This window comes from Mobula hypostoma, chromosome 16 (assembly GCF_963921235.1).
Source record: "Mobula hypostoma chromosome 16, sMobHyp1.1, whole genome shotgun sequence".
NCBI classification, from domain to species: domain Eukaryota; kingdom Metazoa; phylum Chordata; class Chondrichthyes; order Myliobatiformes; family Myliobatidae; genus Mobula; species Mobula hypostoma.
The window spans coordinates 45025272-45052889 of record NC_086112.1 but is presented as its reverse complement, the minus strand read 5'-3'; the positions used below and the strand labels follow the sequence as shown (position 1 = coordinate 45052889).

Sequence of the window (27618 nt, the reverse complement as noted above, 5' to 3'; positions counted from 1 at the left end):
TAATGAAGAAGAGTGCTTATTACAAAATATTGATTTCCTGTTATCAAGTTTGGGATGTTGTTTCCCAGCCAGTCCTTCCAGGAGAGGCAGCACTTCACAAGTGAATCCACCGGTGTCATTTAATTTCATCCACTTTTCGCAGTGTGGCCTCTACATCACTGACACCTTCACTCCATCTTTTGTAGCAGCCAGATCCCCCGGTGATCAGCCATTTTAATTCCACTTCCCATTCCCACACTGACATGTTTGTCCACGGCCTCTTCTACTGACATATTAAGGGTAAACGCAGATTGGAGGAGCAACATATCCCGGTAGTCTCCAATCTGAGAGCATCAACATCAATTTCCCTAGCTTCCAATAACCGCTTCCCCGTGTTATTCCCTCAACACCCTTCTCCACATCTTGTTTTTTCTTAACCCTCTGGTCCCAATATCAGAATCAGATCAGATTCATTTATTTATAATATGCATATCAGAGTATACAGTGAAACATGCCTTTGTGTTCACAACCAACAACCTAAGGATGTGCTGGGGGTAGCCTGCAAGTGTTGAGTCACATTTTTTATTTACATATTCTTACATCCAAGGGAGGAAAAATCTTTACGTTGCATCCCCATTGAAATGAACAAGCAATAAAGTGGGGAAATGTGGAAGGATATTGCCCAAAACACTAAGATAGTGTACATAATTGTTTTGTACACATGTACGTACAGTCAGACATGCAATCAGATCAATGTGTACTGATAAATCTGAAGGCCTGGTGAAAGAAGCTGTCCTGGCTGTGTTGGTCCTGGCCTTAATGCTGTGGTACCGTTTGCCAGATGGTAGCAACTGGAACAGTTTGCAGTTGGGGTGACTCGGGTCCCTAATGATCCTTTGGGCCCTTTTTACCCACCTGTCTGTGTACGTCCTGAACAGAGGTAAGTTCACATCCACAGATGTCCTGGGCGGTCTGCACCACTCTCTGCAATGCCCTACGATTGAGGGTCGTACGGTTCCTGTACCAGGCGATGACACAGCCAGTCAGGATGCTCTCAATGGTGCCCCTGTGGAAAGTCCTGAGGATTTGGGAACTCATGCTGAACTTCTTCAGTTGTCTGTGGTGAATGAGGCACTGTTGTCCTTTTTCTCACCACACAGCCGGTATGTACAGTCCGGATGAGATCCTTGGTGATGTGTATACCGAGGAACTTGAAATTATTCACCCTCTCAACTACAGTCTTATTGCCAACACGAGGAAATCTGCAGATGCTGGAATTTCAGGCAACGCACATGAAAGTATCTCCCTCCTGGCACTTACCCTTGTAATCGGAACAAGTGCTACACATGCCCTTACACTTCCTCCCTTACCACCATTCAGGGCCCCAGACAGTCCTTCCAGGTGAGGCGACACTTCAGCTGAGAGTTGGCTGGGGTGATATACTGCGTCCGGTGCTCCCGATGCGGCCTTCTATATATTGGCGAGTCCCGACGTAGACTGGGAGACCGTTTCACTGAACACCTACGCCCTGTCTGCCAGAAAAAGCAGGATCTCCCAGTGGCCACACATTTTAATTCCACGTCCCATTCCCATTCTGATATATCTATCCATGGCCTCCTCTACTGTCAAGATGAAGCCACACTCAGGTTGGAGGAACAACACCTTATATTCCGTCTCCAACCTGATGGCATGAACATTGACTTCTCTACCTTCCATTAATGCCCGACCTCCCCCTCGTACCCCATCTGTGATTTATTTAATTATTATAATATATCTATATTCCTTTTCTCTCTCTCCTTTTTCTCCCTCTGTCCCTCTCACTATACTCCTTGCCCATCCTCTAGGCTTCTCCCCTCCCCCTTTCTTTCTCCCTAGGCCTCCCGTCTTCTCATATCCCTTTTGCCAATCACCTGTCCAGCTCTTGGCTCCATCCTTCCCCCTCCTGTCTTCTCCTATCATTTCGGATCTCCCCCTCCCACTTTCAAATCTCTTACTAGCTCTTCTATCAGTTGGTCCTGGCAAAGGGTCTCGGCCCGAAACGTCGACTGTACCTCTTCCTAGAGATGCTGCCTGGCCTGCTGTGTTCACCAGCAACTTTTATGTGTGTTACAGTCTTACTGATTTCAATAGGGGCTAGTCTGTCTCCATTCCTCCTGTAATCCATGATCAACACCTTCGTTTTTTCGACATTGAGGAAGAGGTTATTTTCTTGGCACCACTGTGTCAGGGCGTTGACTTCCCCTCTGTAGGCTGTCTCATCATTGTTGGAAATAAGGTGTATCAATGTCGTGTCATCTGCAAATTTGGTCAGCAGATTGGAGCTGTGCATGGCAACACAGTCATGGGTGTGTATGGAGTAGAGGAGGGAGTCTTGTCAACCCTGGGGGGGGGGGGAGTTATGCTGTTGAATGCTGAACTGTAGTCCAAGAACAGCATTCTTACAGAAGCATCTTGCTTCTCCAGGTGAATGAGAACGGTGTGTAGTGCTGAGTCTGTTGATCAGTTGTGTCGGTAGACAAATTGTAAAGGCTCCAGTGTGGCATGCTTGACCAGCCCCTCAAAGTATTTCCTTATGATTGAGGCGAATACAACAGGATGCCAATTGTTCAGACATGTTACCTTGATTTTCTTCGGTACAAGGACAATGGTGGATGTTTTGAAGCAGGAGGGCACTACACACTGGGAGAGGGAGAGATTAAAAATGCCTGTAAATACCTGTAAATACACTTTGAGTACTCGCCCTGGGATGCTGTCTAGCCCCACAGACGTGCGGCTGTTGACGCGTTGGAATGACCTACGCACCTCACTCCAGCACAAGTGTGCATGCCCGCAATGCCTGGCAGAATAACACAAACAACTTCAATGAAAACATAACAGCAATGAAGCAACGGTAGCATAATAAACCATTTCCTCCCTCCCACCACTCACTCATATGCACAGGCCTCCAGCCCCAGTATAGGTGGCTTCTCGGCCTGCAGCAGAATTGCAGCCACTGGGCTTCTGACTTCCCCGGTGGACTCGCAGGCCCAGTGGTTCAGCCTCTGGATTCACCAGCTTTAGACTTCAAACTTTTGGCTTCAATCTTCAGTATCAACTCCAGGACTCGCTGATGATGGGGCCCCAAAACTCCAGGCCTTGATCTCCGGACTCGCTGACCTTATGCATCCTGCCCACATGGACTTCAGATCCTGGTACCTGCCAACCCACTCATCCTTGCTGGTCTTCATCCACAGTGCGTCCTGACCTGGGGCTCATCCACAGGGATCACTGGCCATAGACCGTGGAGCCCTCTGACCTGGTCTCTGGCCTAAAGCCTAATCTGACCCCTAATCTCCCATTCTTTTTCCAAAATCATGGCTATGACACTAAAAACTACTAAGTTTGAGCCATGGCTATAGTAACTTCTACTTTGAAAAAGGCACACTTGACAACTTCATGCCCAAGAAACAACTTCATCTCAAACTCCAAAACCATTATGTATATACAGAGGCTTTCACAACCCGTACAGCATGGCAGGCACACTACATACAAAAGCCCACTGGAAGTAAAAAGAACGGAAGTAAAAACCCCCATTATCCTAATTAGTATTAACTAACTTCTAATAATGCTCACATTACAACAATGGCCTCAAAAGATAATGCATCTCAGCTCTGTCTTTACTGGAGGAAGTGCCAAAACCTCTTCACTTTCCCCTCCTCAAACTTCATGACCTGCCTATCACCCACATCCTTCTCCTTCTGGTTCCCCATCTCCTTCCCTCATTCTATGGTCCACTGTCCTCTCCTATCAGATTCCTTCTCTTCAACCCTTTACCTCTTCTATCTATCACTTCTCAGATTCTCACATCACGTCCTCCCCCCCTCCCACCCTCCTGCCTTCCTCCTTTTAGCTGATTTGCTTATCACCTGCCAGTTCATGTTCCTACCCCTCCTCTCATCCTTTTATTCTGGCTTCTACCCTCTTTCTTTCCAGTCCCGAAGAAGGCTCTTGATGTAAAACATTGCTGCGAGGCCTGCTGAGCTCCACCAGCATACTGTCCGTGTTGCAACAAGTTCGTTTTCTAAATGTTTCTTGAAATGACTAAATATGCCAAAACCTAGAGACAATTAAAATGAAACAACTGCCAGGTGTTAACGTTCAAAATTATTTCATGCAGTCATGGAAAGTTACAGCGCAGGAAGAGATTGTTTCACCAATGTAAAGAACATGCAAAACAACAGTAGGATTTGGCCTGTCACACCTCCATCTTCTTTGTCACGCAATAAGATCATGGTTGCTCCTATCTGGACCTCAACACCACTTCCCATATCCATTGACAATAGACAATAGACAATAGGTGCAGGAGTAGGCCATTCAGCCCTTCGAGCCAGCACCGCCATTCACTGTGATCATGGCTGATCATCCACAATCAGTATCCAGTTCCTGCCTTATCCCCATAACCTCTGATTCCGCTATCTTTAAGAGCTCTATCCATCTCTTTCTTGAAAGCATCCAGAGACTTGGCCTCCACAGCCTTCTGGGGCAGAGCATTCCATATATCCACCACACAAGCCCAGTCGCTCCAATCTTTCAACATATGACAGTTCCGCCATCCCGGGAATTAACTTTGTGAACCTATGCTGCACTCCCTCAATAGCAAGAATGTCCTTTCTCAAATTTGGAGACCAAAACTGCACACAGTACTCCAGGTGTGGTCTCACCAGGGCCCTGTACAGCTGCAGAAGGACCTCTTTGCTCTTATACTCAATTCCCCTTGTTATGAAGGCCAGCATGCCATTAACTTTCTTCACTGCCTGCTGTACTTGCATGCTTGCTTTCAATGACTGATGTACAAGAACACCTAGATCTCGTTGTGCTTCCCCTTTTCCTAACTTGACTCCATTTAGATAATAATCTGCCTTCCTGTTCTTACCACCAAAGTGGATAACCTCATATTTATCCACATTAAACTGCATCTGCCATGCATCTGCGCACTCACCCAGCCTGTCCAAGTCACCTGCATTCTTATAACATCCTCCTCACATTTCACACTGCCACCCAGCTTTGTGTCATCGGTAAATTTGCTAATGTTACTTTTAATTCCCTCATCTAAATCATTAATATATATTGTAAACAGCTGCGGTCCCAGCACTGAACCCTGCAGTACCCCACTGGTCACCGCCTGCCATTCCAAAAGGGACCCGTTAATCGCTACTCTGTTTTCTGTCAGCCAGCCAATTTTCAATCCATGTCAGTACTCTGCCCCCAATACCATGTGCCCTAATTTTGCCCACTAATCTCCTATGTGGGACTTTATCAAAGGCTTTCTGAAAGTCCAGGTACACTACATCCACTGGCTCTCCCTTGATTATCTTTTACTTCATATAGCTGTCAACCTCCATCCCCACACCCTCAGGGGGAGAAGCCCAATGGGTTAACAGCCTCCATGAAGAGAAATTCCTCATTTCCACCTTCAACAAGTAACTTCTTATTCTGAAACTATGTTCTCCAGTCAGATTCTTCACTGGAGGAAGTATTTCTCTTCCCAAGTTAAATCAGCTGAGATTCTTAATAAGATCACATTTCAGCCTTCTAAGCTTAACCACGATCATCTGTACCTGGGAAAATGTCGTAATCCATTAATGTAGACATTCAGAAATCATAAGACAATTAGAGACAAATGATAGGAAAGGTGGCCTATCGATTCCTGCTCTCTCTTCTTTGTTGAATAATGCATAATGTATGCAGTTTTCTGATTTTTAACACTTCTAGGACCAAACATTTTGGTAAATTACAAAAAGGCTGCAATCTCTGCAGCTGTTTCCTTTAAGGATTTTTGGATGCAGGCCAGTGGGCCTACTTGGCAGTTAATCTTGTTAACTTGCCTTGTATATTTTCTTTATTGATAGAGATTGCTTTATGTTCCTTCATCCTTTACAAATTCAGCAATTTTCCATTTCCTTTTATTAATTCTCCAGTATCATCCAAGGGACCAAAGTTTGCTTTGGTGTCCCTCTTCCTGTAGGAGCTCTGACATTCAGCCATTTACATCTGCTCATGCTCTGTCTCCTCTGGATGTTAATTTCAGTTACTCCTTGCTGGTTTCCAAAGTTTTCCAAACTCTGCCTTACCATTAATACTTGCAGCTCTTTGGCTTTTCTTTCTGTTCTTTGTTAACTTTTTTGCTTAGCCATGGATGAGTCATCTTGCTCATAAAGCCTCTCTTTCAGACGGGAAGATTTATGAAAAATCATGCCACTGTTAATTTATTGTTTTACCCTCTATCTATTTTCCCAGCCCACTGTGACCAACTCCTCCCTCATACCATTGTCATGGATCTTATTTGAGCTAACGGCACCCAATTTCAGTCCCAAGCTTCCCACCATTGAATTGATTTTAAAATTCAGCTTTGTTTAAGATCGCCCTCCCTTTGGCAATTTGCCACTGGGGTCATTATTTAATCATGTCCTTTCATGAGTGTGTTGGGTGAAGACTTAAAATTTCAGCAGTAATACTGAAGACCTGTGCTCCAGGTATGGATACCACTCTAGTAAAGCTGTTCCAGTAGTTATTGTTACAGTTAATGTCTTTCTGACCAGACAATTGGCGAGTTACGACCTTTTCACAATTATCACTCATCAGCAAAGTGATGGAAGGTGATGTTGACAGCATCAAGAAGCTGCTCTGACTCGCTGGCCACCTTTTGCATTGTTGAAGACCCTTGGGATCAGAGGTAACTTTTTGCCACCTTAGTCTTTTGGAATCTGATATGATGTGGCTAATGTGGGAACTGCAAGCTTTTCCACAGATGGGACAGGAGGTGGCTGACAGGGCTGGTGGATGAGTAGTTTGTGAACTAGTTGGCTCCACCCACTGCTCAGGTAGGACTTCTGGTGTCCTCAGTGCTTGGTCTAGTGATACTTAGTATCACCCCTAAATGCTGAATCACCACTTTGAGCAGTCATAAACCAGATTTTCCAATGTCATTAGGGATGTTGCATTTCTTCCTGAACCTTTTCCTCCGCCTGCCCTGTAATCTATTTTACATCAGAGATCAGATTAGAGAATTTGTATCAGGAGCCTGTGCTTGGGGATGCCTTTGGTGTGAGCTCACCAACTTTGTCAACTGAGAGTAACCAGGACCTCAATGCTGGGTATGTTGGCCTGGCAGAGGATGCCAACATCAGCTTGCTCTTCCTTTCTGTGACTTTGTAGGGATTTGCAGTAACTTCCTCATCGGGAGAGCACAGCCAGTAATAATATCTCCTCCTTGCTGACAACACAAGCATACCTCAAGGATGAATGCTTAGCCAACTCTCTCTAATCCTTGCTCTCTCCATAGTCATGACTGTGTGTGTGTGTGTGTAGGGACTGATCAAATGCCATCTATTAATTTGCCAATGACCCCACTGCTGTTAGCAAAATCTCAGATGGTGATGAGGAGATATACAGGACTGAGATAGATCAGCTGGTCACATGGTGTCACAACAACCTTACATTCAGTGTCAACAAAACCAAGAAATTGGTTGTGGATGTCATGAAGGGGAAGTCCAGAGAACACACACTAGTCACTTGCTGAGGAGTGAAGGTGAGCAGCTTCAAATTCTTGAGCATCAACATCTCAGACTACCTTTCCTGGACACAACACATCAAAGAAGGCACGCTAGTGGCTCCACTTCATTAGTTTCAAGAAATCTGATACATTACCAAAGGCTAGCAAATTTCTATAGATGTATAATGGAGAGCAGTCAGACTGGTTGCATGGTATGGAGGGTCTAACGTGCAGGATCAAGACAGGCTGCAAAGGGTTAGACTCATCCAGCTCTATCACAGGCATAAATCTCCCCACCGAGGATATTCTCAAAAGACTGTGCCTCAAGAAGGTTTAATATCCATGATCAACCTCACCACCTGGAACACAGCCACTTCTCTTTACTCACACCAGGGAGGTGGTACAGGAACCTGAAGACCCATGGTCACCATTTTAGGAAGTTTCTTCGCCTCCACCATCAGATTTCTGAACAGTCCATGAACCACGAACACTCTCATTATTCCTCTTATGCATTATTTATTTTACGCAACTTACTGCATTTTTTCTGTCTTGCACTGCAATGCTACCACAAAACAAGTTTCACAAGTGGCAATGATAATGAATCAAATTCTGATTCTAACAGCATTGGTGTTTTGCCCCTCGTCTCAGGTGATACCCGTTGTTAGCTCAGTTCACGTCTCAGAAGCTCGAAGGCAGGCGACACTGCTGCTCTGTAGATTGTAAGATTTTGTGTCACATCTTCAGCTCTTGATCTTTAAAAATACCCTTTTCTCAATTGGCCAAAAGCTACAACCAGCACATTAAAGGCAATGATGTACATTGAAGAGAGGTGGTTCCTAACACATGGAAATCGTTTACATTTTCTGTGGCTTTGTGCCTTTGTTGTTGAGGTCAGTGTGGTAGTATTTGCACTTGCAGCTTGTTCATTGATCATGTTTAGTTACTGTTCTATAAATTTGCTAAGTATGCTCACAGAAAAAAAAATCTCAGGGTTGTATGTGGTGACATGTACAGTGGCATTCAAAAGTTTGGGCACCCCGGTCAAAATTTCTGTTACTGTGAATAGCTAAGTGAGTAAAAGATGACCTGATTTCCAAAAGGCATAAAGTTAAAGATGACACATTTCTTTAATATTTTAAGCAATATTACTTTATTTCCATCTTTTACAGTTTCAAAATAACAAAAAAGGAAAAGGGCCTGAAGCAAAAGTTTGGGCACCCTACATAGTCAGTACTTAGTAACACCCCCTTTGGCAAGTATCACAGCTTGTAAATCCTTTCTGTAGCCAGCTAAGAGTACTTCAATTCTTGTTTGGGCGATTTTCACCCATTCTTTCTTGCAAAGGGCTTCTAGTTCTGTGAGATTCTTGGGCCGTCTTGCATGTACTGCTCTTTTGAGGCCTATCCACAGATTTTCGATGATGTTTAGGTCAGGGGACTGTGAGGGCCATGGCAAAACCTTCAGCTTGTGCCTTTTGAGGTAGTCCATTGTGAATTTTGAGGTGTGTTTAGAATCATTATCCTGTTGTAGAAGCCATCCTCTTTTCATCTTTAGCTTTTTTTTAAACAGATGGTGTGATGTTTGCTTTCAGAATTTGCTGGTATTTAATTGAATTCATTCTTCCCTCTACCAGTGAGATGTTCCCCGTGCCACTGGCTGCAACACAAGCCCAAAGCATGATCGATCCACCCCTGTGCTTAACAGTTGGAGAGGTGTTCTTTTCATGAAATTCTGCACCCTTTTTTCTCCAAACATACTGTACCTTTGCTCATTGCAGCCAAAACATTCTATTTTAACTTCATCAGTCCGCAGGACTTGTTTCCAAAATGCGTCAGGCTTGTTTAGATGTTCCTTTGCAAACTTCTGATGCTGAATTCTGTGGTGAGGATGCTGGAAAGTTCTGATGACTCTTCCATGAAGGTCATATTTGTGCAGGTGTCGCTGCACAGTAGAACAAGTGCACCACCACTCCAGAGTCTGCTAAATCTTCCTGAAGGTCTTTTGCAGTCAAACGGGGGTTTTGATTTGCCTTTCTAGCAATCCTACGACCAGTTCTCTCAGAAAGTTTTCTTGGTCTTCCAGACCTCAACTTGACCTCCACCATTCCTGTTAACTGCCATTTCTTAATTACATTACGAACTGAGGAAACAGCTACCTGAAAACACTTTGCTATCTTCTTATAGCCTTCTCCTGCTTTGTGGACATCATTTAATTTTCAGAGTGCTAGGCAGCTGCTTAGAGGAGCCCATGGCTGCTGATTGTTGGGACAAGGTTTGAGGAGTCAGAGTATTTTTAAAGCTTTGAAATTTGCATCACCTGGCTTTTCCTAACAATGACTGTGAACAAGCCCATAGTCCTAACAAGCTAATTAAAGTGTGAGACCTTGGTAAAAGTCATCTGAGAGCTCAAATCTCTCGGAATGCCCAAACTTTTGCATGGTGCTCCTTTCCTCTATTTCACTCTAAAATTGTACAAAACAAAAATAATACACTAATCTTGCTTAAAATGTTGAAAAGTTTGTTTCATCTTTAACTTTATGACTTCTGGAGATCAATTCATCTTCTACTCACTTAACTATTCACAGTAACAGATATTTTGACCAGGGGTGCCCAAACTTTTGCATGCCACTGTATGTACTTTTATAATAAATTTAACTTTGTACTGTCAGACAAATTCATATAGGACTTAAGATTTTGCAGATTTTCATTATGTGGCCCACCTTCTTATATGCTTCTGTTAATAAAATGACATATTTGAGCATAGATCCCAAGCATGTGTGATTCAGGTTTTGTGTTAACCTTAGTTCTAAGGTCAGTTTGAACATTTCCCATTAGTTAGGAAGATTAATTCTACTCCCTTGGAAGTGAGACTTCCCACCTGAGTCAAGAAAATATTGAGAAATGTTGGGGAAATGACATAGCTTTGTTACACACCTGTGTTCAACAAACGAAACATTAACCAGTGCAGTGGATATGAATGTAGGTACTGTGCTCGTTAATTAGAATACTGATGTGCAAACACTTCAGTTCAATCTGAGACAAATGAACAGGGAAGAGACAGAGTAGTCAGATGGATGAAATCTACTTTAAAATTCCTTATTTAGAGCACCTCATTTACACATTTAGTCAGAACCATCTCAGTATACCAGTAGACACAACCCAGAGACCCAGTACTGACGACCTTACTAAATATATTAGTGCTGATAAGCAAGCACTGAATCAACAGCCATAACCAGTGCCTTGCTAGTCAAGCTTTCTGCACCTGCTTGTCCCGTGAAGGGTGACAAAAGTCTATACACAGCTGCTGTGCAAATGATAGCTGAAATGCCTATTCTGGCTGACTGGCTTGCAACATGGGAAAATCTACAGCTTAAGGATTCAAACAAATGCTTGATTAGTGAAGTTGAATGGTAAGTAGAAACTAATAAGTTTATTAGATAATTGACAGGAATGTGGAGCAGAGTGGCACGAGAGGATTTAAAAATCATTAATTGTACAAATTGCAACATCTCTTATGACAATGTATCAAGGTTCTCAGCACTGACGCATCTAGCTTCTATTTGCAAGTTGTTGGGTTATTTTCTAATAAATATGCCTGTAATGTATATACAAGCCTAGTTATACCTGGCTGACAGATAACAACAGCATTTGAAGGCACACCATAACTTTTCACTGAAGGACTTGCTTTAAAACACATCCACAGTTTAGCTAGTGTTACCTATACAAATTAGGCCCACACCAGGGCAATCAATACTACTTAGATGCAAAACTCAGTACCAATAGGATGAATTTGGTGCATTACTTACATAATGGTACATCAAAATTTTAATTTAAATAATGTGCCATTACATTATACTACATTAATATATTTTTCTGCATTGGAAAAAATAAACGTGCTAGGTTTTCTAAAATTGACTCCTTCTACCTTAGGCCGCTAACTTATCAATCACCCCTCGTAAAGTGTATGATCTTGTTGCACTTTTACAGATTGTCAGGTATGATATTGTGGCCATCACTGAATCATGGCTAAGGGATGGTTTTAGTTGGGAGCTGAATGTCCAAGGTTACACATTTTATCAGAGGGATTGTTAAGTAGGCAGAGGGGATGGCTAGCTCTGCAGGTAAAGAGTGACATCATCATTAGAAAGATGAGACATGGGATCAGAAGATGTTGAATCCTTGTAGGTTGAGTTAAGAAACTACAAGGGTAAAAGGACCCTGATGGCAGTTATATACAGGTCTCTAAACAGTAGCTGGGATGTGGACAACAGTTTGCAATGGGAAATAGAAAAGACGTATCAAAAGAGCAATGTTATGATAGTCATGGAAGACTTTAACATACAGACTTTAAAATCCAAAAGTCTTGAAATGCAACAGTACTTGGGAGTCGTGCAGAACATGCTGAAGGTCAACTTGAGTCAGTAGTGAGGAAGGCCAATGCAATGTTAGCATTCATGTCATGAGATCTAGCATACAAGAGCAGGGATGAGATGCTGAGGCTTTATTAAGCAGGGGTGAGGACCTCACCTTGTGTATTGTGAACAGTTTTGGACTCCTTATCCAAGAAAATTTATGCTGGCATTGGAGAGGGTTCAGAGAAGGTTCACAAGGATGATTTCATGAATGAAACAGTTATCTTATGATGACTCTGGGCCTGTACTCACTGGAATTCAGGATGGGGGAGGGAATCTCATTAAAACCTTTTGGATGTTGAAAAGCATAGATAGAGATGTGAAAATAATGTTTCCCCATGGTGGGGGAACCTAGGACAAGAGGGCATTCATTTAAAACATATGCAGAGAAATTTCTTTAACCAGAGGGTAGCAAACTTGTTACCACAGGCAGCTATGGAAGTCATGTCATTCAGTGTATTTAAGGTGGAGATTGATAGGTTCTTGATTGGCCACTGTGTCAAAGATTACAGGGTAAAGGCCAGGTGGGGAGCAGAGGTGGTGGAAGGGGGGGGGGGGGAAATCAGCCCTGACTGAATGACAAAGCAGATGTGATGGAGCAAGTGGCCTGATTTTACTGGTCCGAATTATTCTTAATATGGGTATATAATCATAAGAGTTCAACATTTGTTGTGTTTGCCTTCTACCCTACAAACCAGGTAAACAAAAATCTTGAGACATCAAGAATTACATAAACTCAGTTAAGGGGCCATCTTTAAAGGATAGCAATGTTCTCAAAAAGGACAGAACAGCTTCCAGACCCAACTCACATTCAAGGAGCTGCTCATTTGATCAACCAACTGTTAAGAACTACATGCAGAAGGTGCAGGTCTTGGAGCAAGAAAAACTTTATTTGTGATTACAAATAAAAATTGAATTATGAACATTGTGCATTGCACAGCAATTACACAGTTAGAACCAATCAAGCAGTGCACAATAAGTGGTACAAATTCTTAATATTTGGAAATCAATTGGCATCAATTTCCTCATTAAAAATAGCTTATTGGAACTATGATTACTTTAAAATATCAATGATACAAATAGATTAACATATCCGAGGAACTTCAATTTCTTGGTCACTTAACCCAGTGGCAAGATGTACTGTTGCTAGCCTATCCAAAAAAAAACAAAGCACATTCTGGGAAAATAAAAAAGGTCTGCTCATCGGGAAAGCTCCAGACCATATCACTGAGGCAGTCTGCTTACTTATAAAGCAGTGTAGATCATTGCACCTAATTTTTGTACATATTCAAGTTATCTGAACAGTAGTACAATTTATACTAGAGGGTAGCTGGCAGAAGTGGCTATTCCACAGTTGTTGTCCCTGTCTTTGGACATCTTTATGTAACCTTTATCGCCCCATTGGTCACTCCAGCTAAAAACAAACAACGAAAAAAAAAATCAGAAAAGGCTCATAACAGATTTAACCAATTAGATTTGAAAAGAATTCAGAAATGTTGCATACCTGTTTTTAACAATCCAGTATTTCTTTCCATGAGCATCTTCTTTCTCAAAGCCATATCCTACTACTAATACACCATGGTTCAGTTCTGTGGAGCTGCAGTCTTCTTCATAGTAAATACCTTTCAACAAAACAAAATGCAAACTTAAACGTGCATGTGCACATTAAGAGCTAGACTCAAAGCTCTAAATTCTTTGGATTATTTTGTATACTAAATGCTTTACAGTAGATACAGTCCTGGTAGTGTAGTCATTACCTAATGCTCCAGCTGCCTTGTTTTAAATGCCAACATGCCTTAAAGTGCTATTTGGGTCTGCTTATTAACTTCGTTTTTCCAGTACTTACCACCTGGATCCTTATTATTTAGATAATAAATAATCCCTCTTGGATTGGATAGAATTACTCCAATTTTTGTTTTCTAGGCAGCAGCCAATTTTTTAAAACCAGCTTACATACCTGCACAAACTCCCAAATCACCCCCCTTACTATGGGCTCTTAATATTCTTGCAACCATCTCAAGTGGCACTTTGTCAAACACCTTTTGGAAATCTAAATATACTATCAAGCACAATTTACCTTTCATAAAATGGTGTTGATTAGATTTTATTATTCACTTTCCTAAATAATTAACCATTGCTTCTGTTTCAGTTAGTTTTCCAAGTCCACCTTCATTCCATTATGATTGCTCTCATTTAAGTTGAAGAAATAATAACTGGCCCAGCATTTACCCTCAAACAGCATCTTGAATTCTGTCATATTCTGGTGACTATATTCTAGGTGCATCTTCAACCACAAGTTTAACCCATTACTGCTTCATTATCCATGGGCAAATCTTAAATGCCCTGTACCTGGATAGGTTTGACAACAGTGTTATAAGAAGCAATCTTGGCAAGTTTCTGCCTCAATACTCTACCAGTTTTGTTCATGTAATTAAGGCATGGATGAAAACCTCCCATGATAATGACAGTTCCCTTCAAAGTTATTCTCCATCCTATTCAGATGCCACACTTTAGGTGGCAATCAACTCTTCCACCATGTCTCTCCCCTACCCCCAAATTCATGATCACAACTCAAAGTGCTTCTACTTTAAATGCTAGGTTACTTTATTCCCTTTAGTCAACAATTCCACCCAAGTGAGTGCTTAACATTCCAGGTTTCATGATTCTTAGAAGAACATACAACCTGCAAATTAAGCACCCCGTAACCTTATTTCCATTATCGATGGGAACTTAAACTTACTAGTGCAGTCAACCACTCTGCAAATACTACATGTACTCAAATGAAGTCCATTAAACATTAGTTTTATATAGCAAAAAGCAATGTTAAAAAAAAATCCACTCAATTTGCTGTGTTTCAAAATCTACATTTTCTGCTCCAGCCTGACCCACTATCCTTTGGCACTAAAACCATGCCTTCTTGAATCCACAGATATTTCTTGAATATATATTGAATCCACATTTCGGGAGTGCATTATGTGTTACACTGGAACAGGGCTGCACGAGGACATACCCGTTCAAAACTTCTCCATGGACGGCTGCCAGACTGTTCGGGCTGAACGGAAGTGCACCGACAGCGGTAAGCTTTAAAGAGTTGGGGGGCTTGCTGTTCTGGTTAACAACAGATGTTGCAATCCGGGTCATATTACCATCGAAGAATGTGTTTGTAGACCGGATATTGAACTTTTTGCTGCTGGACTCCAGCCATATTCCACCGAGATACAACACTGGGCGGCACGGGAGGTTGTTCCTGCCTGTGGCCATCGAATGTGCAGCTCCTCCCGTGGAGGGTCAGACACCCTGAGCCAATAGGCTGGTCCTGGACTTTTTTTCCATCTGGCATAGTTTGCATTTTGTTGTTTGATTGTGGTTTTGGATTGCTATATTTATGCTCTATTCTTGGCTGTAACGAAACCCAATTTCCCTCGGGATCAATAAAGTATATCCATCCATCTATCTATACTAACCAGCATGCAACACAACAGAAAGCCTAAATGAAAAGCTAGTATCACCAGTCAGACATGCCCAAGCATCTGCCCATTAAATTTATGACTTCTTTTAATAGTCTCAGCTTTGAGAAGATCAAAACATTCTTACCAGAACTATAGAACTGGAATGAACTATGGCCAGCATCAATAGCTACCGAAACTGGTCCAACAGAAGCAACAGCATGCATCAGGGCTCTTTCTTTACCACTTGGAATATCCACAAAACCAGTATCATTTGCAGAATTGTAAGCTGGGTCATAACGACAGGGCCCATCATCCTGACCAATGAAAAAACTAAGTTAGGAAATATTGTCACAATTTGCCATTAAAGAGACATAAGCTTATTGTGCCCACATGACTTGAACTTTAATGCACCTGTTGAAGCAAAGTAAAAACTGGTAGGTTAATTAAGAAAACAAAAATTCTCAAAAATGGTACATTAATTAGCTGCAGTCAACTACCCCTTAGTGTCAGTCAGTGACAAAAATTAAAAGGAGCTGATGGACACAAAAGAATAAATTTGCAGGGGTAAGAGAACTAATGGGATTACTTCTCACGGTTAGTACAGACCCAATGGGCCCTACAGCCACTTCCTGGGTCACAGTTTGTCCACTGAATGCAGAAAAAAAAATCCATGGTATAAATGGTAATTCGGAGAAGGAAGTTTGAGAATCGGAGCGGGAGTGCGGAGGAAGCCATTTTTGAATTTTTTGTTTTTATCCTCCCACCCCCCCCCCCCCCGAATCGGCCTTCAGAGAGGCGGGACTGTGCAGGCGTGTGACGTCAGGGAGTGAAGTGCAGAAGATTTAAAAGGAACAGAGCCTTATACAGCAGGCAGCGTAGTGAGCTGGGAGCAGAGTGAAGGCTTAAGGGCTTCGGCTCAACGGGCCTACGTGGAAACTGGCGAGGCCAAGAGGGTTTGGTATTCATTTTTTGTTGTTATTTGAGGAGAGGGTAAGTATGAGTGAGGGCAGCTTGTTGTTCTTGGTGCCGGATGTGGGAGGTCCTGGAGTCTCCAGGCCTCCCGGACATCCATATCTGCGCCAAGATGCAGCTCCTAAGAGACAGCATTAGGGAACTGGAGCTGCAGCTCGATGACCTTTGTCTGGTCAGGGAGAGTGAGGAGTTGATAGAGAGGAGTTACAGGCAGGTGGTTACACCGGGGCCATGGGAGGCAGACAAGTGGGTCACGGCTAGGAGGGGGAAGAAGAAGAGTCAGGTGATAGAGTACCCCAGTGGCTGTGCCCCTTGACAATAGGTACTCCTGTTTGAGTACTGTTGAGGGGGGGGGGGGGGCAGACAGCTTACCTGGGGGAAGCAACAGTGGCCGTGCCTCTGGTACAGAGTCTGGCCCTGTGGCTCAGAAGGGTAGGGAAAGGAAGAGGAGGGCAGTAGTAATAGGGGACTCGATAGTAAGGGAGTCAGATAGGTGATTCTGTGGACGCAGTCCGGAGACCCGGATGGTAGTTTGTCCAGGATGTTTCTGATCTCGTCCAAGATATCCAGAAGTGGGAGGGAGAGGAGCCAGAGGTCGTGGTACATATAGGTACCAATGACATAGGTAGGAAAAGGGGGAGAGATCCTGAAAGGAGAATATAGGGATTTAGGAAGGGAGTTGGGAAGAGAGTTGAGAAAAAGGACCGCAAAAGTAGTAATCTCGGGATCAATGCCTGTGCTACGCGACAGAGAGAGTAGGAATGCAATGAGGTGGAGGATAAATGCGTGGCTGAGAGATTGGAGCAGGGGGCAGGGATTCAAGTTTTTGGATAATTGGGACCCCTTTTGGCGCAGGTGTGACCTGTACAAAAAGGACCGATTACACTTGAATCCTAGGGGGACCAACATCCTGGTGGGGAGATTTGCGAGGGCTACTTAGGTGACTTTGAACTAGAATGGTTGGGGGGGGGGTGGGAATCAAATTAAAGAGACTAGGAGACAGGAGGTTAGTTCACAAATAGAGAAAGCTAGTAGACAGTGTGTGAGGGAGGATAGGCAGACGACAGAGATCAGGGGCACTCAGTCCAAAGATTTACGGGACAAGGAAAAAGATAACAAAGTTGTTTGCTCTATCAAGGATAAAAAGAGGGTAAGAGGTGGAGAGTTTCTTAAATGCATCTATTTTAATGCTAGGTGCATTGTAAGAAAGGTGGATGAGCTTAGAGCATGGATTGATACCTGGAAATATGATGTTGTAGCTATTAGTGAAACGTGGTTGCAGGAGGGGTGTGACTGGCAACTAAATATTCCAGGATTTCGTTGCTTCAGGTGTGATAGAATAGGAGGGACAAGAGGGGCAGGTCTTGCATTGCTTGTCAGAGAAAATATAACAGCAGTCCTCTGGCAGGATAGATTAGTGGACGCATCCAGGGAGGCTATTTGGGTGGAATTGAGGAATAGGAAAGGTGTAGCGACGCTTATAGGGGTGTATTATAGACCACCTAATGGGGACCGAGAACTGGAGCAGCAAATTTGTAAGGAGATAGCAGATATTTGTAGCAAGCACAAGGTTGTGATTGAGGGAGATTTTATTTTCCACACATAGACTGGGAAGCTCATTCTGTAAAAGGGCTGGATGGTTTGGAGTTTGTCAAATGTGTGCAAGATTGTGTATTGCTGGAAAAAAACTGAGGTACCAACTAGAGAAGGGGCAGTGTTGGATCTCCTGTTAGGGAATGCGATAGGGCAGGTGACAGAGGTATGTGTTGGGGAGAACTTCGGGTCCAGTGATCACAATACCATTAGTTTCAATATAATTATGGAGAAGGATAGGACTGGACCCAGGGTTGAGATTTTTGATTGGAGAAAGGCTAACTTTGAGGAGATGCGAGAGGATTTAGGAGGAGTGGATTGGGACAATGTGTTTTATGGGAAGGATGTAATAGAGAAATGGAGGTCATTTAAAGGTGAAATTTTGAGGGTATAGAATCTTTATGTTCCTGTTAGGTTGAAAGGAAAGGTTAAAAGTTTGAGAGAGATTGAGAAAGATTTTCAAGGGATATAGGAAACTTGGTTTGGAAAAAGAGGGATTTACAATAAATATAGGCAGTTTGGAGTTAGAGGTGCTCGAGGAATATAAAGAATGTAAAAAGAATCTTAAGAAATTAAGAAAAGCTAAAAGATACGAGGCTGCTTTAAGCAAGTAAGGTGAAAATAAATCCAAAGGGTTTCCACAGTTGTATAAATAGCAAAAGGATAGTGAGGGATAAAATTGGTCCCTTAGAGAATCAGAGTAGACAGCTATGTGTGCAGCCAAAAGAGATGGGGGAGATTTTGAACAATTTCTTTTCTTCAGTATTCACAAAGGAGAAGGATATTGAATTGTGTAAGGTAAAGGAAACAAGAAGGGTAGTTATGGAAAGTATGACGATTAAAGAGGAAGTACTGGCGCTTTTAAGGAATATAAAAGTGGATAAGTCTCCGGGTCCGGACAAGATATTCCCTAGGACCTTGAGGGAAGTTAGTGTGGAAATAGCAGGAGCTCTGACAGATATATTTCAAATGTCATTAGAAACGGGGATGGTGCCGGAGGATTGGCATATTGCTCATGTGGTTCCATTGTTTAAAAAGGGTTCTAAGAGTAAACCTAGCAATTATCAGCCTGTGAGTTTGACGTCAGTTTTGGGTAAATTGATGGAAAGTATTCTTAGAGATGGTATATATAATTATCTGGATAGACAGGGTCTGATTAGCAACAGTCAACATGGATTTGTGCGTGGAAGGTCATGTTTGACAAATCTTATTGAATTTTTTGATGAGGTTACTAGGAAAGTTGACAAAGGAGTAAAAGCAGTGGATGTTGTCTATATGGACTTCAGTAAGGCCTTTGACAAGGTTCCACACAGAAGGTTAGTTAGGAAGGTTCAATCGTTAGGCATTAATATGGAAGTAGTAAAATAGATTCAGCACTGGCTGGATGGGAGACGCCAGAGAGTAGTGGTGGATAACTGTGTCAGATTGGAGGACGGTGTGTAGTGGTGTGCCTCAGGGATCTGCACTGGGTCCAATGTTGTTTGTCATATATATTAATGATCTGGATGATGGGGTGGTAAATTGGATTAGTAAGTATGCAGATGATACTAAGATAGGTGGCGTTGTGGATAATGAAGTAGGTTTTCAAAGCTTGCAGAGAGATTTAGGCCAGTTAGGAGAGTGGGCTGAAAGATGGCAGATGAGAGTTTAATGCTGAAAAATGTGAGGTGCTACATTTTGGTAGGACTAATCAAAATAGGACATACATGGTAAATGGTAGGGCATTGAAGAATGCTGTAGAACAGAAGGATCTAGGAATAATGGTGCATAGTTCCCTGAAGGTGGAATCTCTTGTGGATAGGGTGGTGAAGAAAGCTTTTGGTATGCTGGCCTTTATAAATCAGAGTATTGAGTATAGGAGTTGGGATGTAATGTTGAAATTGTACAAGGCATTGGTAAGGCCAAATTTGGAGTATTGAGTACAGTTCTGGTCACCAAATTATAGGAAAGATGTCAACAAAATTGAGAGAGTACAGAGGTGGTTTACTAAAATGTTGCCTGGGTTTCATCTCCTAAGTTACAGAGAAAGGTTGAACAAGTTAGGTCTTTATTCTTTGGAGCATAGAAGGTTAAGAGGGGACTTGATAGAGGCCTTTAAAATTATGAGGGGGATTGTTAAGAGTTGACGTGGATAGGCTTTTTCCATTGAGAGTGGGGGAGATTCAAACAAGAGGACATGAGTTGAGAGTTAAAGGGCAAAAGTTTAGGGGTAACATGAGGGGGAACTTTACTCAGAGTGGTAGCTGTGTGGAGCGAGCTTCCAGCAGAAGTGGTTGAGGCAGGTTTAAAGTTAATTTGGATAGATATATGGACAGGAAGGGAATGGAGGGTAATGGACCAAGGACAGGTCAGTGGGACTTGGTGAGAGTAGGAGTTCGGCACGGACTAGAAGGGCTGAGATGGCCTGTTTCCGTGCTGTAATTGTTATATGGCTATTAAAAAAAAGTCACCATACTTACAAATACTATGAAGTCACTTGTGCAGACACCAGCTTAAAAATTCCCACTACTACAAAGCAAACTACACTTGTAAAAGGGCAAGACCCAATGATGGAAAGTAAAACATGAGCACTCATGTGACAGAGTCACCAACTTTGAAGTGACAAAAATTAGGCCAGTGTATAAACTGGATATCCTTCTGTAAATGAAGTTGTCTCTGAATTTATTAACTTAAGATATTATAGTTAATCTCTCCAGGTTTACAGTTCAAACATATTTGGGAGTTATACTTTTAAGGTGCATTGTAACTGAGGCAAACTATTTCAGGCAACTTATGTAATGGGTGGGGTGCAGGAAAAAGGGAAAAAAGTGGGGATGGGAAGTTGCATCACGAAGTTCCATTAAATAATAATGTCACCCAGTATGTGCCAAGAAGCGAGTTTGCAAAAAGCATCTTTACTTTTCCTTCTCCACCACCTCCCAGTTATGGCAGTGAAATTTTATTTACCATCTTAAAATTATTGATTAGTGTTTTCCAAGTTCTCTCTGGGCAAACTTCTATAACTAGATATCCCTAACTAGTACTCTTGAGAGACAAAAGATCAAGTCAGCATAAGAGCTCAAGCTTCAGAACAAGACAATGAACTGGGCATTGTCACCTTACCTTGGCAGTATAAGGGTAAGATTCTTCTGAGTCAATTCCACCATTATCTTGAACATACTTGAAAGCCTGATCCATCAGTCCCCCATTACAGCCTTCATTTCCCTCCGGTGTAGAGCAGTCCACAAGATTCTGTTCACTGAGAGAGACAAGATTGCCAGTTTTTCTGAAGTGTTGACCTTCAAGAGCTCCAGTGGTACTAAAAGCCCAACATGAGCCACATTGTCCCTGTGGTGGAAATTGGCAGACATTATTTAACCATTTTAAGCTGCATTGGTAGTACTTATATTGTGATATTGATAAAACACATACCTGGTCTTTAACTGGAGTGACATATCCGTACTCACGCCAATCTACCTGTTTGGGCAATTCTAGAAAACTGGGCTCCAGAAAGAGGGATCCTCGAGTCTTAACATTCTGTTTTGTATGCCTGTATCCATTCATTATCTGTCTAAATTCTTCATTTGTCTGCAAGGGAAAACATTTAGTAAAACATAAATATTTTGTTTTAGGACCCAGAGCACCAACTAGGTTCATAGAAAGCTAAAAGGTTTTCTGTATCAAAAGTTAACTGCACCAATGCTAGATGAACAACTAACCCAACCTAATCAACTTCATAACTTGACCCTTACCCCATTAGGTACATATACAGATACTGAAATCTGGCAAGGGATGCTGCCTTTGCCATTTTCAAGCAATTAGTTAATTTCAAATAAAAAGAGTATTTCACTGACAATTGATATACTTAAATCTTACTTTTTGCAGAAACATGTCCCTGATCCTTTTGATTGAATACAGCAGGGTTTCTTCACAAGTTATTACAAATCTATTAACAACAGATTTATCCACTCACCATGTCTCCAAAGTGGTTCATTGCTAGCCTGAATGAATGTTTTCCAACAGAATGTTCCAAGTTGTGAAGTTCAATTTTTTTAAGGTTCTTTTCCCATACCAATCGCCTCCAGCCTTCTTCTTTCTGAAGGGGGAAAAAAAAACTTCCTCAAAAATCTGTGCATTTCACCTTGAAACACTTCTTCATATAGAAATTAACCACATTACCCGTTCATAGGTCTTGTGATGCCAACTTTTCCATTGTTGCCAGGACTCATCCAGTTCAGGATCCCAGCTTGGGGCTGCAAAGATCCCAGTCAGGCATAAAGAGAGTATACAGTAAATCTTCATCCTGGGAAATTAGAAAGAACAATTGCTTACATGCATGCAAATTCTGACAAAATATTTTCCTATCCTCTTATGTAAAATATTCGATTAAAACTTCAAACAATGCAGGCCACTATAACAACACATTGCCTCCGGAGGAGCACAAAAATTCTGATCAAATTATTTTAAATTGGTTTACAAAAGTTTATGGAAAATCGCCCAGGTCCACTTACGTGTAACAAAGTTAGTCATAACCTGTTAACGCAACTAAGACCATTTTCCCGTCAGATTGCTTCAGAGTCGGATCACAAGACTCAAAGCAATTACTGACATAAGGCAAGTACGCCTGGAAACGTTAGGGGGAAGCATTTCCAGAGAATTTTTTTTTTGGAAATCCGCCCGAGACCCAGTCATCACTGCATCATTCAATGGGGCGAGAAACCAAAAAGGGATTAAAATTAATTTTTAAAGCAAACCTGGCCTGCATTAAATGTGAAACACTCCCCCGAAGCTACCTTTAGATCAAAACACCTCGGAATTCCAGCCTTTTCCCGAAGCTTCAATTCCAGCACCCACACCCGGTTAAAATATCGAACAAACAGCGGTAAATGAAATACAGAACAGCAAACCAGCATCGGCTCACCTCTTTCGATTAACTACTTCAGGGAGAAGAAACTGTAAACACAAGGACGATGCCAAGGCGCGAAGTAACACTCAGCGGCCGAAGCGGACCCAATACAGCTTACGGGCACGGCTCGCTTTTATCGGCGGCGTCGTCGCAGCCCTGAAGCAGGCTCAGCGCTGATTGGTGCAGGCACCGGAGCACGTGACGCCGGACTCGTCACGAGCTCGAGCTCGGGCTCGGGCTGGGCTGGCTGTTCACATGATGCTGAGCTGAAGACAAGGGAGGGGACGGGGAGGGGACGGGGAGGGGACGGGGAGGGGACGGGAAGGGGCTATTCCAGAGTTAGAGTCGAGTGATGAAATGTGTCGTTTACCGTATCTAAGTGCAAAACGAAAATTATTTTTCTTTCACCCTCACAATGCGAAAACAATTACTCCAGGAGCTATCTCAGATCAGTGGCTAGGATAGGTAGAGCTGTAAAACAGTTCAATGCAAATACAACAGTAAGGAGGAATGAAATGTAATGAAAAATAGAAATTTGCAATTAAAATTAATAAAACTGCAAATGCTCGACGTCTTAAATGAAGACAAAGTGGGGAAACACAGCGGGTCATACAGCATCAATCTGAAACATTTCTCACTTTTCACGGATATTACCTGACCTACTGAGAATTTCATCATGGTTTTTATTTCTCATTTATATAAACCACCTTTCTAACTTATATACTCAATAGTTTGAGGATAAAGGGGAAGCCTTTTAGGACCGAGATTAGGAAAAACTTCTTCACACAGAGAGTGGTGAATCTGTGGAATTCTCTGCCACAGGAAACAGTTGAGGCCAGTTCATTGGCTATATTTAAGAGGGAGTTAGATATGGCCCTTGTGGCTAAAGGGATCAGGGGGTATGGAGGGAAGGCTGGTACGGGGTTCTGAGTTGGATGATCAGCCATGATCATACTGAATGGCAGTGCAGGCTCGAAGGGCCGAATGGCCTACTCCTGCACCTATTTTCTATGTTTCTATGTTAATACTATTTCCCAGATTTTTTTCTAGTAATTTGCCTACAATGGCAATTCAACTTTCATCCTTTTCAAACCATGAAACCACGTATAAGAAAACCAGGTATGAATTGCGGTGGGCTATTTTAAGAACCAAGGAAAAATTCTGAGAGAGGTTGGAGGCGACATCGGATGCACATCAGCTCTGGCAGGGTTTGCAGGCCATTACTTCCTACAAAGCAAAACCTAACATAATGAATGGCTGCGATGCTTCTCTACCAGACCAGCTCACTGCTTTTTATGCTCGCTTTGAAAGGGAGAATAAAATTACAGCTATGAGGATTCCTGCAGCGTCCAGTGACCCTATGATCTCTGTCTCAGGGGGCCAACATCAGGCTGTCCCTCAAGAGGGAAAACCCTCGCAAGATGGGGTACCTTTTAAGGCTCTGAACCAACCAACTGGTGGGGGTATTCAGAGACATTTTTTAATCTCTCATTGCTACAGTGGACTTCCCAGCTGCTTCAAAAGGGCACCGATTATACTAGTACCCAAGAAGAGCAGCCTTGATGACTATTGTCCAGTAGCGCTCACATCTATAGTGATGAAATGCTTTGAGAGGTTGGTCAAGGCTAGAATCTATCTCAGGAAGGACTTAGACCCACTGCAATTTGCCTATCGCCACAATAGGTCTACAGCAGACACAGCCTTGGATAACCTGGACCATTCAAATACTGTACCCATGTCAGGATGCTGTTTATCAACTGTAGCTCAACACTTAATGCCATCATTCCTACAGTCCTGATCGAAAAGCTGCAGAACCTTTGCGTCTGTACCTCCCCTCTGCAACTGGATCACAACTTCCTAACCAGAAGACCGTAATCTGTGTGGATTGGAAATTACATCCCCACCTCGCTGGCAATCAACACCGGTGAACGACAGGGCGGTGGGCTTGGCCCACTGCTCTTCTCTCTCTATACCCATGGCTGTGTGGCTAGGCAGAGCTCAAATGCCATCTATAAATTTGCTGATGATACAACCATTGTTGGCAGAATTTCAGATGGTGTTGAAAGGGTGTACAGGAAGTGAGATATACCAGTTAGTTGAGTGGTGTCGCAGCAATAACCTTGCACTCGACGTCAGCAAGACTGAAGAGCTGATTGTGGACTTTAGAAAGAGTAAGACAACGGAACACAAGAAAATCCTCACAGAGGGATCAGAAGTGGAGAGAGTGAGCAATTTCAAGTTCCTGGGTATTAAATATCTCTGAGGATCTAACCTGGACACAACATATTGATACAGCTGTAAAGGAGGCAAGACAGCAGCTATATTTCATTAGGAATTTGAGGAGATTTGGTTTGTCAACTAAATGATATACTTGAAAACCTCTACAAATGTACTGTGGAGAGCATTCTGATTGGCTGCTTTATCGTCTGGTGTGTGGGTGGGGGGGGGCTACTGCACAAGATCAAAGTAGCAGAAACTTGTAAGATAAGTCAGCTCAATCGTGGGTACTGGCCTCCATCGTATCCAAGACATCTTCAAGGAGCAATGCCTTAGGAAGATGACGTCCATCGTTAAGGACCCCCACTACCCATGATATGCCCCCTCCTCATTGTTACCGTAGGGAAGGAGGTACAGATGCTTGAAGGTACACACTCAGCTATCGGATTTCTAAATGGACATTTATTGATTTATTTGTTTATTGATATACAGTGCGGAGTAGGTTCTTCCAGCCCTTTAAACTGTGCCACCCTGATTTAATGCCAGCCTAATCATGACCAATTAACCTACCAACCAGTGGGTCTTTGGACTGTGGGAGGAAACTAGAGCACCCAGAGGAAACCCATGACATAAGAAAGGAGGGGAACCCCCGTTTTAGAGCATTTCAAAGCGATAAGATTGCTAATGCTGGAAAATCATTACACATAGATTTCTAACCAAAGTCACACCTTCCCACAGAAAGGAGCCTTCATCGTGATATGTGCCATTATCATCATGCCAGATAAGATAAACTTTGAATAACGAAATCAAAGCAACCATCAGCATGCGACAAAGTTCGCTGCTTCAATTTACAACCCGACACCTTCCTTTACTCTACTATTAATATTAAATCATGAGACCAATCTGACTTTGACAAGGTGTGAGAACAGTACACTGGGCATCAGGCAGCAAATGAAGTACCCAGTCAGTAAATCATCTTCAAATGTCCTCATCCTAGCTTCATATGAAACAGCAAAATTGGCACACAGTAGTAAAGGGAACCACAATCAATAGATGAAGACAACATTTTTCAGTCTTGACACATCCAGTTATGAATGGTGATAGGAGACTCCCTAACATCTGCATTTTCAGCGATAGGGTGAACAGCACAAGATGGGGCAAAATGTTTTCAACCATCTTCTGCCAGAAGTGCCTGATGGATCTTCTCTCATTGGCCTCTCCTGAAGGTCCACTGTCAAAGAAACCAGTCTTCAACCAATTAGATTTATCTTGTATGATCTAAAAAAAACTGAGTTCACCCAGCACAGAAAAGGTCGTTCTGTATTTTTCTATGGTTTAGGAGACCATTTGGCCCATTGAGTCAATGCTAGCCCTTAAAATTCTGCTTTGAAAAATACATCACTGTTCCTTCTTCACTGTCGTTGGGTTAATTATATTAAAAGTCCTGCCCTTCTGCTTTGTGGAAATGCCTTTACTATGGTATCATAAAGGTATAGTGTGACAACTCTTATGGTAAATGAGAGGTATCACACTATCCCCTTTTCAAGTAAAATTGGGTTGGATGGTCAATGTTGGCCTTGTTGCCTATGCCCTCTTTCATCAATGAATAAAAATGAAAAGGTATGCTCATTCAAGTGTCATTTCAAGGTTCAGTTTTCAGAGTTACCTTCTGTTTTTATGGTATCAAACCAAATCCCTTGCTCTGCTGAAAAATAGCATTACGCTCGAGAAATTCTATGAAAGTGCATTGATTGCATTATTGAGGTTTTATCTGATGTAGTTAAAGTTGTGAAATTGAAGTTGAACAACAGACATGGAAATTACTCAGCAAGAGTAATAGCAGATTTCTTGGACCTGCCGCTGATATGTCACATGCTTGTTGAGTAAGTGACTGAATGTAGGTAAACAGCTGCGACTTGAACATGAAGCAACATACTGATATTAAGCATCTCCCGCCATCCTAAAAATTGTCTAAAAAAATACTTTTATTCTGTGAACAAAGAATTATCTATGAATATGTCAGATATTTCCTTTCCTTTTTCTAAACATGGTAAAAAAAAGAATCTATTTTTGATTTTTTTTTTACTGTTCTAAAAGTTACAGTATTTAAAATAAAATTTAGTTAAACCTTCAAAGTTTCAATTTGTTTCACTTTTGTTTTATTTCCTACTCCCACCTGGAGCCACTTTTCACTAACAGACCTGGTGTAGCCGATGTCTTCACTTTCTTTGGAGGTTAGGAAAGTTTGGCTTATTTCCAAATACTAACAAACTTCTACAGATGTACAGCTGAATGTATCCTGACTGGTTGTATCATGGTCTGCTATGGAAATTCGAATGCACTTGATGTTAAGAAGCTGCAGAGAGTAGCGGAGTTTGCCCAATGTATTACAGGCACATCCTTCTCTACCACTGGTAGCATCTACAGGAGGTGCTGCCTTAAGATGGAAACATCATTCAACGGAGATCCCCACTGTCTGAACCATGCCATCTTTTCACAGCTACAATCATGCAGGAGGTACAGAAGCTCAATGTTCTATACAATTAGGTTGAAGAATAGCTACTTCCCTTCAGATTTTGAA

At 42.3% G+C, this 27618-nt stretch overlaps 1 protein-coding gene across 1 annotated transcript; it reads right to left on the bottom strand.

Moving 5' to 3' along the window:
* Positions 1 to 12790: 12790 nt before the first annotated feature.
* On the bottom strand, positions 12791 to 22992 carry LOC134357365 (procathepsin L-like). Its single transcript, XM_063068842.1, has 8 exons — positions 22836 to 22992; positions 22094 to 22217; positions 21888 to 22010; positions 21347 to 21502; positions 21038 to 21262; positions 15516 to 15684; positions 13426 to 13543; positions 12791 to 13335 (listed from the first exon to the last, which is right to left on the bottom strand). Exons 2-8 carry the CDS (start codon positions 22214 to 22216, stop codon positions 13236 to 13238), a joined length of 1014 nt encoding a protein of 337 aa, XP_062924912.1. The 5' UTR covers position 22217; positions 22836 to 22992; the 3' UTR covers positions 12791 to 13235.
* Between the last annotated feature and the right edge of the window lie 4626 nt (positions 22993 to 27618).